The 14995-nt window shown below is 47.4% G+C and overlaps 6 protein-coding genes across 6 annotated transcripts; 1 reads left to right on the top strand and 5 right to left on the bottom strand.

Annotated features, from left to right (window-relative positions):
• Positions 1-1317: 1317 nt before the first annotated feature.
• Positions 1318-3027, bottom strand: FPRO_11476 (uncharacterized protein; the record flags this gene model as incomplete). Its single annotated transcript, XM_031220956.1, has 3 exons — positions 1318-2436; positions 2482-2715; positions 2767-3027. The coding sequence occupies 3 exons, from the start codon at positions 3025-3027 to the stop codon at positions 1318-1320; spliced, it is 1614 nt and encodes a 537-aa protein (XP_031086563.1).
• A 940-nt stretch (positions 3028-3967) lies between these two features.
• Positions 3968-5177, bottom strand: FPRO_11475 (uncharacterized protein; the record flags this gene model as incomplete). The annotated part of the gene is made up of 4 exons (XM_031220955.1): positions 3968-4275; positions 4331-4456; positions 4504-4863; positions 4919-5177. The coding sequence occupies 4 exons, from the start codon at positions 5175-5177 to the stop codon at positions 3968-3970; spliced, it is 1053 nt and encodes a 350-aa protein (XP_031086562.1).
• Positions 5178-5627: 450 nt separating this feature from the next.
• FPRO_11474 (uncharacterized protein) lies at positions 5628-6877 on the bottom strand (the record flags this gene model as incomplete). The annotated part of the gene is made up of 4 exons (XM_031220954.1): positions 5628-5864; positions 5912-6216; positions 6264-6675; positions 6725-6877. 4 exons carry the CDS (start codon positions 6875-6877, stop codon positions 5628-5630), a joined length of 1107 nt encoding a protein of 368 aa, XP_031086561.1.
• Positions 6878-8558: 1681 nt separating this feature from the next.
• On the top strand, positions 8559-9302 carry FPRO_11473 (uncharacterized protein; the record flags this gene model as incomplete). Its single annotated transcript, XM_031220953.1, has 1 exon — positions 8559-9302. One exon carries the CDS (start codon positions 8559-8561, stop codon positions 9300-9302), a length of 744 nt encoding a protein of 247 aa, XP_031086560.1.
• A 1368-nt stretch (positions 9303-10670) lies between these two features.
• On the bottom strand, positions 10671-11463 carry FPRO_11472 (uncharacterized protein; the record flags this gene model as incomplete). The annotated part of the gene is made up of 3 exons (XM_031220952.1): positions 10671-10991; positions 11049-11169; positions 11231-11463. The coding sequence occupies 3 exons, from the start codon at positions 11461-11463 to the stop codon at positions 10671-10673; spliced, it is 675 nt and encodes a 224-aa protein (XP_031086559.1).
• A 719-nt stretch (positions 11464-12182) lies between these two features.
• On the bottom strand, positions 12183-14483 carry FPRO_11471 (uncharacterized protein; the record flags this gene model as incomplete). The annotated part of the gene is made up of 1 exon (XM_031220951.1): positions 12183-14483. One exon carries the CDS (start codon positions 14481-14483, stop codon positions 12183-12185), a length of 2301 nt encoding a protein of 766 aa, XP_031086558.1.
• Between the last annotated feature and the right edge of the window lie 512 nt (positions 14484-14995).

Genomic DNA, 14995 nt, shown 5'->3' with positions numbered 1-14995 from the left:
GTCAGGTCAGATCCCCGCTGTTGTTTTAGCGCAGCCACCGTTTTCTCCGCCGTCTAGGCCGTCACCACCCCATTCGACGGTGATTCCTCGTATTGCTGTTAAATTGGGTGGAACTGTTTTCCACGTGGAAAGCTGAAACACGACGGCGGGAGGTGACATTTTGAGCTCCACTGGGTGCTCGATAAGCGGACGTCGCTTTGCTACTGGCCGAGCTCGTCGCCGGGTTTAGCGAGCCGGGTACCTGAATGCTACGGGGGTCCTTAGTGGAGCGGTTTTATAGGGTAGGGAAGATCTCAAAGGGGGAAGCGTTATTCCGTCGCGTGCGATTTACTTACCTTTTGCGTGGTATGGCAGTTCTCTCGCATAGTTATAGCTCAGTTGATAATAGTCTATGAGGACGAATGGGACCTATAACACACGTAGCAGAACTTCATAAACATCATAAGCGATCCGATAACGATGTTTTGCTGTTCATGCCCCGCAACGCTCGGTCATTCGTCGCTCGGTGCGCCGCGGTTCTTCCGTCTTCCAGGCCGACAGTGGGTGAACTGCACGAACCCTCGCAACGTTTGGTGACGCTAGACATTTAGACTCCGGTGGGAGATAATTGCCAAGATGTTGCTTCTGAAAAGTTCGCCCACATCCCGTTCTCGTTTCCATCGACAAAGGACCCCTGTTTTCGGATCAAATGTGCCGACCTACACGAAGGAGACTTGATCCGGGACAAGGTTGTTTTCATCAAAATGCCGTTGGCTGGCCATCGATTGAAAAGCTTCCACAATACAATGACTTACGTCTCATATCTAGTACCAATCCATCGTAACAAAGAATATCATTCCCAGCTCGCGACAATAAACATCTACTGTAAAAAGGACAACGTCTGATTCCGTACCTGTGCATAGGTATTTAAAAACGTTCACGGTTAACCTACTAATTAGCAGATTCATTTAGGTACTTGATTTACTTTAGGGTAGCTCGCGACAACTACGCACGGAACTGGTACAACGTTTGAGCGCACCAATCAGTCGCAATGAGGTCACCCAGAACTGGAAATCTATTTATATCACAGAACAGCGTCCTTATCTGACCTAAACATGCTTTGCGATAAGGCTGGACTGCGTACAGTTACAGGCTCAGAAGACGAGAAATCGCGACAGGGCAGATAAGATCAAATACAGAAGTGAATAAGGTTCTTGTTGAGTAATACCTGAATGTAGTCAGATTATAAATCAATTGCTATGGACGCTAAGAAACACTTTTATTGTGCCATTGCATGGCTTGTACGTGGACCCAAGGCCCTTTTGATACATTGTCAACCTACTGTGGGCGAAGCGCAGTCCTCTCGGACTCGCTCCATCGTCCTTGGATATACTGCCTCACGGTCTTGCCCCAGAACGCCGCTGGGACTGCCATAGCTCCCATGACAAACATCAAGACAAAAATGAGGATAGTTGGCTGTAGAATATGGCCCTCCTGAACCCAAGGTGATATAGCAGTTCCAATTCCGAAACCGAACATATTTCCACTGAATAATTGAACCGCGAGTGCCGCTGCTGCCCATCGCGGGAAAGCCTCGGTGATCCAGAGAGTGAAGGCGACGTTGCCGGTGAGGTAGCTCATGATGCTGATTGCAGAGGTGATGTAGATCCAGACTGAAGGCCACTTGTTAACAAGCGCGAGGCAGTTGAGGAGGACACTTGTTAGGCCAGTAATGACAGGGATGGAAAATAGAGCCAGGTAGACTTCGGCGTGCCGGATACCGCCTTTGCGAAAGGTGTAGCATCGCGTAAACCAGGAAGCGAATGGTCCTGTGAGGGGGAATGCGAGTAGAGAGCCAACAATGCCGGCGACACCAAGCAAGGCATTAATGCATCTTATCTGGTCGTCGCCGAACATATGGATAAGCGCAGATGGCTGGGTAAGGTTGAGGAAGATGACACCACTGAGGATGATGCCGGTAAGTAGAGAGACCCAAAAGGTCAGAGGGTTAAGGATGCATAGGAACATCTGTCCATATGTTGCAAGCACAGACTCCCACTTGGTCCCAGGTGCTCGCGACACCTTTAAGTGAGACCATATTGACCAAGAAGATGGTAAATCAGGGAGAGGCTTGTCATTTCTGATAAGTTCAATTTCGTCCCAACCTCCATAGACCTCAACCTTTTCAGAGCTGCTCTGAACTAGAACTCGGCCATCGAGGGCGACGGGAGGTCGGAGAAAGTATGTCTCAGGTACACAAAAGAGAACTAAAAGGAACGCGAGGATGCAGGGTGCAACCCAGACTTTGTATACGCATCGCCAGGTTAATGCGGTATCGGTTGTAAAAGGGAGGATCAACAGAGCGAGTTTGATGAGGGCTGAGCCCGTGCACCAGAATAGTGAGAGTGCACTAGGGCGTTCGTGAATAAATGTCGCGTCGATGAGGATGAGGATGAACTGGGATAGTTAGTAAGGCCTGTAGCTGGGTGGATATTGACTTACCATCCCGGTCGCTGATCCAGCTGCGAGGCCTTGTAAGCTGAGGGCGGCAATTAATTGGCAGAATGATCCAGCGTAGCCAGCCCAAAGCGTCGAAAGAGTTGTCAACACAGCAGCGCTAACAACAATAGGTCGTCGTCCAACTGCCGTCGATAGTGGAATGCCGATCAGGTACCCCAAGCCAGTGAAGAGAGTCATGGCCGACGATAAAGACTGCACTCCAAAAGGACCCATCGGCTAAACTCAATTAGCATCATCTCATTGACCAAGACTTACGAAATGCTTTACCTTGTTCTTGAACTCCTCCCCAATTGCCTGGAGCAACAGCCCCGGCAGATTCAGCTCAAACGACGCAGCCATCGAAAAGCACTGCAGTGCCAAAAACCCCATCAGCCTCTTGGACCACGACCACGTCAGCGGATCGCGATACGATTTACTCGGAATCGGCAACTTGAGCACGCGCCCATTGGAAGAGACGAAGAAAACACTGCCAGCAGTGGGAACAGACTCGCGCTTCGCCGCACCGATCGAACTCGCCCTTGACTCCATGACGAACCAAAATGCACGTAAAAGAAAAACACAGGCTGATGGAGAGCCAAGAGATGACGACCCTGGGGGGAAAACTGGACCTTTATTCTATTCTACCCTGGGAAAGCTTGAAGCAAACAAACTTTCGGTTCGACGGAGGGTTGGTTTTATCTAGGCTTGAAACGATTAGGTTCTGATGCCCGTTGGGCTAATCGCAATTTGCTCAGCGGGCGTGCTTGAGCGTTAGACGCTAAAGAGCGGAGGGTATCTATTGGTGGTGTTTTATATTTGAGTTTGCTGGAAACCAGGGGCTTCCTGATTCCAAAGCGAGGGGCCAATGGGAAAGGTTCCTGCGTCAATTGCCGAAGAGTCTGAGTCGACAACAGCATGTCATGAATTAATAATTATTGGCTTAGAAAGGAAGGACGTTGAGTTTCAGTGCTGAAGCCACAAAAAGCTAATTGTGCAGTTGAGTTCAACGGGCACTAAAGGGAAGTCTATTAATACTCCGGTTGACTTTCGCATTTGACTTTGTGATTTCCATTATTATGCGTCGTCATCAATTTTCGCATCTCGATGAACAAACCTAACAAGTGAGTAAAAGTGAAGCTGTGGATTTGAGTTTGGGTTGCGACGGGGGCATGTTTCCCCCAGTGCCGATCACAGCAAAGATTTGCATCAAGGTCCAAAGCCGAGGGCGACGGATGAAACGGAGATTATCCGCTGTATGTTTCGTATCGCGCACCAATCGGCAGTCAAAGGTGTGATTTATAACGTTGCTGCACTTCTCAAACTTAAGCACGAGACTGCGCGCTTGGAACGTGCGGTACGCGTATCAGCCTCGTTTACGGCAACCCGGATGTTCCGTAGTCCGAATAACTTTCAACATGTTCCATTAATGATGCTATCTATTTACTTTTGTTGACGCGTCAATGATGTGATAACCTCCTGCATGAAAGCTTCAGGCAGCTCGAGCCAAGTCCTCACTATTCAGCCGAATGCTCTCCTCCAAGGACGTGAAACCAGGTTCACCCAGAGCCTGCAAAAGCTGGATGCATCTGAGCCTCGGCTGTTCGATATCTGCTAGATAACGCATGGCCTGAAAGTCTTTGACAAAAGTTCTGTCGGGGTTCTGCGCCCGTAGAATAGCTAGGATTTGGTCAAGATTCCACGTTTCTGCCCAAGGGAAGATCCTTTCCCCTTGTACATCAGGCAATAAAGTGGCCGCGACGTGAAGCTTTGCATCATCTTGTACATCGATAAAATATTCTGCATAGTATTGTCAGTTATGCTTCTTGACGGAATGCAATTTGGGGCATCTTACGAGGTGACGCATTGGTCAGTGACTCGAGAGCAGTGCCACTCCATAGTGTCCTGATGAATCCTGATGTTGATGGGTATCCCTGATGCTTCCAATCCAAGCTCTTGCCAAAGTTTGTGCTAGGAAGTACTGTTACTGTTAGCGATGCTGTTGATCAATTGATACGGACAGCCTACCTGTGTTGACCACCAGATCTGAACGACGCGTCATATCGTTATGATAAAAGCCCCAAACGGCTCGCTCCGCCTCAACCTTGCTAGCGGCATACGCAACATACCATTCAGGTGCCGAGGCTGAGTTCTGTAGGATTGCAAGTGCCTCGTCGTTCCAGGTATTCGAGTCCACTATAACCGGCACTTCTGCTTCGGGAAAGACTGCTGCGGTTGAAGAGCTGGTGTACACGAAGCGCTTCACACTTGGTTCGTTGTTGGCTGCTTTCAGAGCGTTCAGGGCACTAGCGATGGCGTCGGGTATCATGGTCCCGGTTCCGGAGTTGAGGCCTAATGGGGAAGCGACGTGAACTACTGCTTCAACGCCTTTATGAACGTTAGTGCGTGGCAATGAGACTGTTTTTTTGCCAATTTCGCTTACCTCTTATTGCTTTGTCAAAAGCATGAGGAGAACTCAAATCAGCAATTGACCAGAGTGAGAAGTTGTCTTTGCCGTATTGCTGATGGAACAAGTCTTTTATCCATGCCGCCTTGATAGTATCGCGGGCTGTTCCTCGGACTTGGTATCCGCGCTGTAGAAATTCATTGGCGACATGAGAACCAATGAAGCCGTTGACACCAGTGACCAGAATGGTAGATCCCTTTGGGGTGGTAAATGAGGTACTAAGAATTGGTGACATTCTGAGTCTTTTTGATACGGATATTACTGATATTCGATGATACCGAAAATATTAACTGTCGATGAGAATCTTTTATAACATCGTGCGCACAATTGAGGATATCCCGAATGATGAAATCCACTAGATTCGGGATTCAGTGGATTACCGAGACCAATTTTGGCGTTGGAATGGCGTGCTTACACCTCATTCATATGAGCTTCACCCAATCATACCTGGCGAGTGTTTCCTATTCGGGCTTGGTGTAAGCCAGCTGCAGATCTCGGATATCCGATGCTTGTCCGCGTCGTACACAATTCACAATCATAATTGCAGAACATCAATGGTGAGGGTAGACTACATAATGTTTGACGATATGTGCAGTATCAATTCATAATCTATTTACATGAAACTGGACTATTGATGTTTGGACTGGCCCTCCTTCTGGGATGTCGTTGATTGATGACCTGCCGCTTAAAGGGTAGTAGCAAAGCCCAACTCGTAAGCGAAGCCAAGGCAGATCTTGGAAAACTCAAGAACATGGCCAAAGTTGACGGTGTCAATAGTATCAGTGGTGCCGTGGATATAAGGGCTGCTGTTGTCGAAAGTAGACTCGAAAGCCATAGCCGAGGGGAAACCCTGGCGGGTAGCGGAGGCATGGTCAGAGCACCCATATCCGCACTTGGAGTCAACGGTTGGGAGCTTGGAGTACTAGTCATAGTTAGTCAAAGCCATGAAATTTGGAGACCAAGACTTACAGCAGCGACAACCTTCTTGAGGAAGGTAGTAAGGCCAGCATCGACGTTGTCGGTGAGAATGCCAACGACTTCGGTGGTACCAGGCTTGACGTAGCCAGTCATGTCCTGGTTCAGCATGGCCTTGACCTGGCGACCGTCTTGCTTGTACTTCTGGAAGATAGCACCACTTCCGAGAAGACCGCCCTCTTCACCAGCGTACCAGTGGAACTCAATGGTGTTGGGGGCCTGGCCGGTTGAAACGCGAGAGTCGGTCAGGAGGACACGGAAAGCCTCAAGGATGGTGACGGTTCCAGAGCCATCGTCGTCTGTGCTCATTAGCCAGTATTTTCATGAAAAGTGAAGAATGACTCACCAGCACCGGGGGCCCGTCCAGTTTCGGGGCTTCGAGAATTGACAGAATCCTGGTGAGCGCCAACAACAATAGTAGCAGCGCTCTTTCCAGTGATGGTAGCAATAATGCTAGGCTGACGGAAAGAGTGAGTGAACTTCTCAACCTTGACGTTCTTAGCGCCACTGGCAGTGATGATAGACTGGATCTGTCCAAACAGCCATTCAGCTGACTGCTGGCCGTAGGTAGACTTGTAGTATCTATTCTGGAACTTGATGAACTCTGTCAGAGTGCTGCGCAGGTTTGTCTGGCTCAGCTTAGGAATGAGAGCGTTGACGGCAGATGTTTGAGCAACGGCGCTGGGGAAACTGGCGAGGAACTGGAGGTTGAAGCCGGGCTCATCAAGGTCGGTGATATCGATGAAAGTTTTGTGTTCCTGTGATGGTCAGACTCGGTGAGAGATTGTGCGAGGGCATGAAACGTACAGCTCTCAGTGCCCACTTTTCCTTCTCGGTGACCATGCGGACATCGCCAGGTCCAAGCTCAATCTTGTAAAGAGGCTCAGCGCCTTTGCGGGGGTCGATGGCAGCGGCATTTGACAACCCGATAAGGGCTGCAAGAGCAAGAGTAGCACGCATGATGGCAGTAATCAAAGTCTGTGATTTGAAGCTGTAGTGACTTGAGAGCTTGGCTAAACATCAACGTCGATCACGGAAATACCAACTTATATAGAAAACAATGATCTTCCTCCGAAGGCTACGTTAGGAAGGAGCTGTAACACAGCCCATCAATCGTCACAACACTATTTGCTCCGTGACCTTTCGCGGCAGGAGATATATTACACCATACCGCCTATCACAGTTCATAAGTTCCGGTCCCTCAGATTAAGCATAACTGCGACCTGACCTTCCAGAATCAAACGTTATGCCGTTGACGCAAGGTTGCATTTGGACGGGCCGCTTGTGCATCGGCATTGCTCTTTGTGGCAGGTCGCTAACGCTAGAGGGGGACTTTGTGAATTCTTGGCGCTGGAGCGGGGTTGTGACCTTGGCTTGGAGAGTATCTGAGCGGTAAGTGAGGGTTGTGAGTGGTTGATAGGTTTAGACTTAATTGATATGGGGAGACCAAAGAGGAAGCTTAAATTCTATTGTTCCTCGTGTAGATTATAGCGCATATGGTATCGAGTCGATATTCTCTATCGGGGCGTTTCTATATGTCCTTTTGCTGATTGACCGGCTCTTATGCTTCAAAAGGGAACGCAGACAGACGGCATGACATCTGTAGAAATGACTGATGTCTGATCTGAAAAAGATTGGATTACTGATTAGCCTAGAATACTTATCTCTTAAACGCTGCTTATATGTAGCCTACCAAAGCAGTGCCTAAATTGGTTTATATTTATATTTCGATAGGTTTGTATAAAGATACTAATTTATCCTAATATTGATTTAAAGCTTTTCAGCTTAACAAAATAACGATTTTACTTTATTAAAGATACTATTTCTTATGATTACTCTAGAGAATACATGGGAATTACTAAGTATTAGAGATACTGAAGCCATGTAGAATAGAGACACAGGTCAGGCCCCGCGCCACATCGCACAACTTGCCTTTACTTCGTAAATGCAATTTGATATTGAGTATGGTAAGACAGTTATACCCAATCATAACTCCCCACGATTGTTTAGGCACCACTCAATACAGTTAGGCACCAGCTTACCACTAACCGTCTTTCAAATAAAGAACTCAGAGTAAGTATAAACCGTTATTTTCTTACAGCAATTGCATTATTATAAGTTCAATTCGTCACCTTGTCAAATATCTCAATGGCATTGAGTCATCTTTGTTCGACCTGCGAGCAGGCATTATATCCTGACGTACTGGAAGAAAGCTCCTTGAATAATGAGCGGGTTGGTTCTCATCATGCGACTTATGAATCATTCCTTAACGCGATAGACAATGGATGTGCTATTTGTACCACTATTGACAAGCGCTTACAACAAAGCGGCGCATCCACGGCTAGTGGAGCAGAAACAGGCTGCTTTCCTTCATCCTACGATTACACCTACGATTACAGACTCACAGGAGCAAGGGTGCAATTCACGGTTCACTACAAGATACCAAGTAATTGGAAGGGAATGAACAGTTCGGGTTTAGTATGGTTCCGTTTGATTCCGATAAACGGTTCGTATTGTATCCTTCCAAGTCATATTCTATACTTATAATTGTTCTTAAGACTTAGGCAATCTCACCCCAGAACAATCGCTCCTCTCCTATGCGGAGTCTTGCACCTCATCATCACTTACCCTGGAACTTGCAATGAACTGGATCAACAACTGTCGCACTTATCATCCAGAGTGCCGACAGCTTCAGAAAGCAGGGAATTGGTGGCCTACCAGGCTTATCGATATTGGCAATGAAGGCGAAGGGAAATGGAAGCTTGTATCACTTCCTGCTAAGCCCCAACCACCACCGTCCTACATGACATTGAGCTACAGATGGGGCTCAAAGGACAACTTTCGACTTCTCAAAGAGAACTTGTACTCTTTCCAGAATGGTCTTCCCATCGCCGACCTTCCGCGCACGTTTCAGGACGCATGCTTAGTTGCATGGAGGTTTTCGGTGAAGTTCTTGTGGATCGATGCTCTCTGTATCATCCAGGATTGTAGCGAAGACTGGTCTCGAGAGTCTGCAGCTATGCGACTTGTTTATGCCAACGCTCTTTGTAATCTTGCTGCCTTTGCGTCAACCGACCCTCATGGAGGGCTTTTTCGTAGTCGAACCATGGAGGATTTTCAACCATCAATTGTTCGTGCCGCCTTGGATAAGTCAACACCCCCAAAAGACTACTATGCCGTTGATTCCGACTACACAAACCGCCAATTGCTTGATAAAGAACTTCTGAAGCGAGGCTGGGTTTTCCAAGAGCGACTTCTCAGTCCTCGAGTTTTATATTTCGCTGACAAGCAAGTCTTCTGGAATGCTTCACCGAGCAGAGGTGCGAGACATTCCCGCACGGTATGCCCCCTCTTTGCCGATCTAAGTCCCAATATCTATCAATAATCACAGGCTCTGGCAAGATAGCGTTGGCAGCAGAGAAGAGACCTGCAGTGGAAATCGCGAGAGAATGGGAAGAATTAGTACAGGAATACACGGATTGCGAGCTTACGAAGGCTAGTGACAGACTTCATGCAATAGAAGGGGTAGCCGACTTGTTCCGGAAAGCTTTTCAGGACACGTACGCTTTCGATTTGTGGAGAGCGGAACTTGCGCGACAGCTAAGCTACTGTGTGAGATCTCCTCGCAAAGAGTTATCATCGCATTATGTGGCGCCATCATGGTCTTGGGCATCTCTGCAATCCCCTGTCGAGTTTGAGCCGCATTCGTGTTTGGGTAATACAACAGAACATCTATCAGTATTAGACCTTAATCGAATCGAGGGAACTTTGACACTAAGGGGACATCTATTTACCGCCAAGATAGACAAGGAATCGAGATACAACCTGGTCTCTGACAACGCTCGGATCTATGCACAAATATATCCGGACCGGGTAGGCAAACAAGTCAATATGCCTAAAGTCATCACTCTATTTCCACTGATATCCCATTGGAGTTCAAGGGGCCCGATGACAGGACTTGGTTGTTTGGTCTTGGAGCCAATCCTCGTCACAGTGTCTCGATACTATCGACGGATCGCGTACATAAAGTTCGCGCAAGGACAAGACCTAGCGCTTTTTGGCATGACTATCTTGGCAGATGGGTCCGCAAAGATTGGCAAAGTGGCTCCTTCAATTATCAGCTTGATGTAAGTACCAAGCCGAAGGCCTAGGATAAGATAAGACGAGGCAGGTGTCTGACTTCTTATCTCCGGAAAATTGAGATTATAGCGCAGACAGTAGTATTTTAATATTCCTTTTTCAGCCTTGTTTTAAGTGGACTTTGGTGCTCATTCTGGAAGTTTTGCTATTTCGGTTAGGATGAAAATAGTGACAAAAGATCCCCAGTCCTATACGAATCACTAGATTAGGACGACCGTATGCTGATTCTGGTTTACTCATAGCCTGCTAACATGACGCTCAAGCTGTTTTTCTCTCACTTTCTAGTACAAGTGACCATATCCAAAGCAACAGCAATCTTACCTGCTCTACTTGCGACGATTCCTAGGTCACCGTACATTAGTAGTATGAATAAAGATGACGTACTTGCTGGCATGCTGGGTTCGCGCTCTGTGTTAAGGATACAGTCATCAGAGAAGCTATTTCCACCTAAGACATCCGCCAAGCGCTCGGTTGATAGTGTAGATTAGGTGGCCCAATTGGGCCTTAATATTTAGGAAATGCAATAGTAGCCGACTAAAACCAAGAGTACAATAAAACGTAGAACAAGCTAAGTACTATACTTTATCATAGAGTGAGCTCCATCACCAAGGACCTACATTGTATATCCTGTCTTTTCCACCGCTGACCTATAAGCCTTCCTTTCCTTGATATTCGCCAGCCATTTACTGATTAGTGGCCAATCCTGACTTTCCGTTCCCAGCTTCATGGCAAAAATGCACTCGATGCTAAAGCCCATCATGATATCTGCAGCAGTAAGATCTGTCCCGACAATGAATTGGCCCTTGCTAGGGCCTGATTCAAGTTCCGCTTCCAACCACTGCATTGCCTCGTTCACCCTTAGCACAATTGCAGCCTCCAGCCCTGAAACATATTGAGCAGCCTCTTTTGGCATTCCCATACGGGCCATGATGATCTATTGGCGTTAGCGCATCACCTCAGAAAATTCCAATGCTAATTAAGAAAAACTGACAGGAACAGCATTCATCATGAAAGTGCCCTCGGAAGCTTGAATCCATTCCCGAACACTTGCTCTAGCATGTGCTTCCTGAGGCAACAGCCGTGACGTAGAGTCATATGATTCGATGAGATACCTGTAGCAATTGGTAAACAAACGATCACCAACCTTCAAGAGCGGACGATAAATTTGCTCACTCCACAATAGCACCACTTTCCTGGATTACCAGATCCCCATCCTGAATAACAGGACTACTTCCAAGGCGAGTTGGAATCTTAGCTTTGAACTCTGGCGGCGCTAGCCCATTGGCTGCCCTTGGCGAGGTGACCAATTTGTACGAAATATCCAGCTCTTCCAGGAGCCAGGCGATTCGGATCGCTCGGCTCGCATTGAGGAAGTAAAGAGTGATATCTGGCTGCTTGGAAGACATTGTAAAATGTCTGATCGATTGTAATTTTTGATAATCAATAGCTTGGAGCAATGTTGATCGCTGGTAGACTTGGGAACATACAGAGAGTATATCTGAGAGGAAGAGGTCTTATATGCATTCAGTGATTCGGCTTGCGGCAGGACTATTTACCTCAGAAGTCCGAAATATCCGTCTTCAATCGGGATAATTACGCTTGCCCACCATAAGTCGGAATGTCAACCACACGACTGCTCCACTGGTGACGCAGTATTCCAGGGATGATCTCATAAATATGCATGCGGATGACTAATGCCTCCTCGCAGTGTAAGCCCCTCTCTAAGCTCTCTTACAGCCTGTAGTAGCATGTACTGCTGAGCCTAACCGAGTGTCAGAAGGTACAGGCAGAGCAGCTGGAATTCGCGTTCTTGTTGTTAATTTTACGCTTAATAGCTATATGTCGGCCTGCAGACAAAGCGCTGCGCTGTGTGTATGACCTTGACTTATTTCGCATCTTCGGCTGCGCTAAGCAAAAGCAAAAGACTTCTGCAAAATTTGTTGGCTATTATGACTCATGTCTGCTGTAGTTAGCGTATTTTGGCCTTAAACTGTGTGTTAATTCCAATCACAAATTGAGAGGCTTGCCCAAATGATTGTATGAGATATTTTTCAGTGTGTTGGCTTGATATGTCTCGTTGAGATATCATAAGCTTTAACTATCAATCAATATGGTGCATTGTAAATCAAAGAATAACATAGGATGGAGACACGCCATGATTATACCGCATGTTGGCAGCAGTCCTGACACAACATGGTATACACTCCCGCTGGCGCAATATGGGCGCTTCATTCCATTCTCTATTAACCAAAAGCCCAACGCATCTCGCTAGAGGATTACCCGCAAGTCTTCGTAGGTAGATTCTCGGCTGGAGAGTCTCCGGCACAGAGCCTTCCCCGTTTATGACTGATATATCACACTGAATCTGATCCATCCTGGTACAATCGCGGTGAGTGCACCCGACTAATCCTGAGTTCTCGATGATCTCTTTAAGCATGGTATATGCCCCAACACGACAGGTTCCCCTGGCACTGATGAAGTGAAGATCAACAAGCAAGCCGCTGGTAGATTCTTCAAGAAACAGTTTGACATTCAAATCAGAGCTTCCTGTGTCCGTAGCAAGTATGGGGATCGATATATTGCCACCCAAGGTGTCAACGACGCTAGCTTGATAATCCGTCCTGTACGAACTGGTAATCTCGAATGAAGAATTGTCTCTCCAGTCAAAACCTAGAAGGCCATCAGACCTCGTGCCAGTTTTATCCGCGATGAAAGAGTATTGTCGTCCGGCTTTCGTCTGGATTACTCCCGGCACAACATGCAGTGTCACTGCCTCTTCCGGCCGATCTGACACATTACGCAATATGTCAAAATAGAAGCAGAGACCGCCAACAGAAGCAGAAGTGAATGCCCTGCATCTCTGCAGAGCATATAAGTTATTCGTAAATAGAAACTGCGCCGTATGGTATACCGAAGCAAGGTCGAGACGTCGTACGAGATGAACAAGATCTCCGAAGTAAGCATCGTGAAAACCCCCTCTGTCCCATTTTCCAAAACTAGGGTCAATTGAAGCCCCACCGGAGTGGAGTTTGTAAATGAATCTCAAGCCAGAGTGATACGGTTTGAGATCGGTATGGATTTGAAGCGCAGAAATATTCCAGACCAGGAAGATAATGGTCTCGGCAAGTACCGGAAGGCAGTAACCACGTGTGGTGGATCTACAAACAATTCCGGAGCAATAAGTACACCCGCAGATGTGTGCCAAGTCCTTCGCGGCTCGATTATATGCCTTAACAGCTTCGTCAACAGACATATCCACGTCGAGATCAACCTTGGGACACAGGGGTAAAAGTTCAGGAAACCAAGACGTAGCGGAATGCCAAAATCCATGTCCGTATTGACCTGGTTGAAAGCCAAACCAACTGATGCAGTCGTCAGAATCGAACATTCCACTTGTGTCAGAGTTGGTCAAGCCTTGAAAGACGCGTGTGGCTGCGCCTATAAGATATCCGAATTCTTTATTGGCGTCCAGAAGCTTCTTAAATGAGTCCCCAAACGTTCTGCAAAGACAGCTGTTCCATGGCAGGGTTCCAGAGATGATGGAATCAAATCGCTGCTCATAGCTGGACATGATGTTATCAACAGAGTTGATGAAGTACGCAGTGCTAGTGACCTGGACCTGTTGCGAGCACTGTGGTTTCCCGTATATGACCACCAGACGGATATAATCATCGCTGGTTGTAGACTTGTAAATCGTAGCATTATCAGCACTTTGAATTTCGACCTCCAGGCCAAGGAAGTAGAACCCGATAGCTGCGATCCATCCACAGGATCGACCACCAGTCAATGTTGCTGAGCTCAGCACACCCGAAGATACACGTGCAACAGCAAGTAAGGCTTCCGCAACATGTCCAGGTTCATCCTTGTATTCCTCGTTCACGTAAGGAGTATGGAACGACATGAACTGCTCCGCAATGCATGCAAAGGTCGTCGACTTGAGAGTTCCGGAGCAAGATCCCACTAGATTCAACCATTGACTAGCAGAGGGTCGTATATCATCAGGGGCGTCACAAGCATCGGCCAGCCTGATCAAAATCTCGGCGCTGGTGTTTGGTAAATGAATTTCAGAAAGACATGCACAGAGCATCAAGCACTTTAGCCCTTTATCAGTCTCTCCAAGCAATCTCACTATGTGCTTGATCCCAAAGCCAAACCAAATCGCATCTCCAATGGCAGAGAAGCTCTTCAGGTTCCCAAGTGCTGTAATGAGACGTTCATGTCCAGTGGTGGACAATCGAAAGAGAGATGACATTTCCTGGCCCACGACGATCGTGAGAGGAGAAACGTCGGCCGCTGTAAAGCGTGCGAGGACAGAGATGGGCACAGAAACAGACATCCTGGCGATCTGGACCCAGTCAATAGACCCTTGTTGCTCGAAGGAGCCGCCCGCGCCAGCCGCAGTCGAAAGGGTGAGAGTATTTGCCATAGCTGATATTTGCTGGAGTTTGGCAAATCTTTCTGAGAGGTACTGTACTACTGACAGAGGTTGTGACTTGGTACCGAAGTGACGGAATCAAACATGGGAAAGATATCGTCAGATGATGAGATGACCATGGCGGCATGATAGAATTCTGAAGCGGAAATGTATTTTCAACCCGCTCTATGATTTGGCAAGTTGTGATTGGTTTAGATCTTAATTATTCCGTTACACAGCATCACCCGGGAAGCACTAACGCGGTTGTAATTCCTGTTATAGGTCACTCTGGAGAAGATGGAGAAAATTCCTAAGTTAGGACGCGTTGCGTGGGGCTGAGCGTGTTGCTCCGTAAGACTCTTACCCCGCTTTTTGAAATCTGTCATTGTTTTATGGACCGCAGCTTTCTTCCGACCTTTAATGCAGAGTTGACAAAGTATTGTTTACACGAGTTCCATCTGGCGTTAATTAAATGGTTTAGTCATCTTGGGCCACAGTTATCGGGTGTAGCGATTGCAGAAGGG

The sequence above is a fragment of the Fusarium proliferatum genome (assembly GCF_900067095.1).
Source record: "Fusarium proliferatum ET1 genome assembly, contig: FPRO_scaffold010, whole genome shotgun sequence".
Taxonomy (NCBI): Eukaryota; Fungi; Ascomycota; class Sordariomycetes; order Hypocreales; family Nectriaceae; genus Fusarium; species Fusarium proliferatum.
The sequence above is the reverse complement of the archived record's forward strand: the minus strand, read 5'-3'. Positions and strand labels throughout refer to the sequence as shown.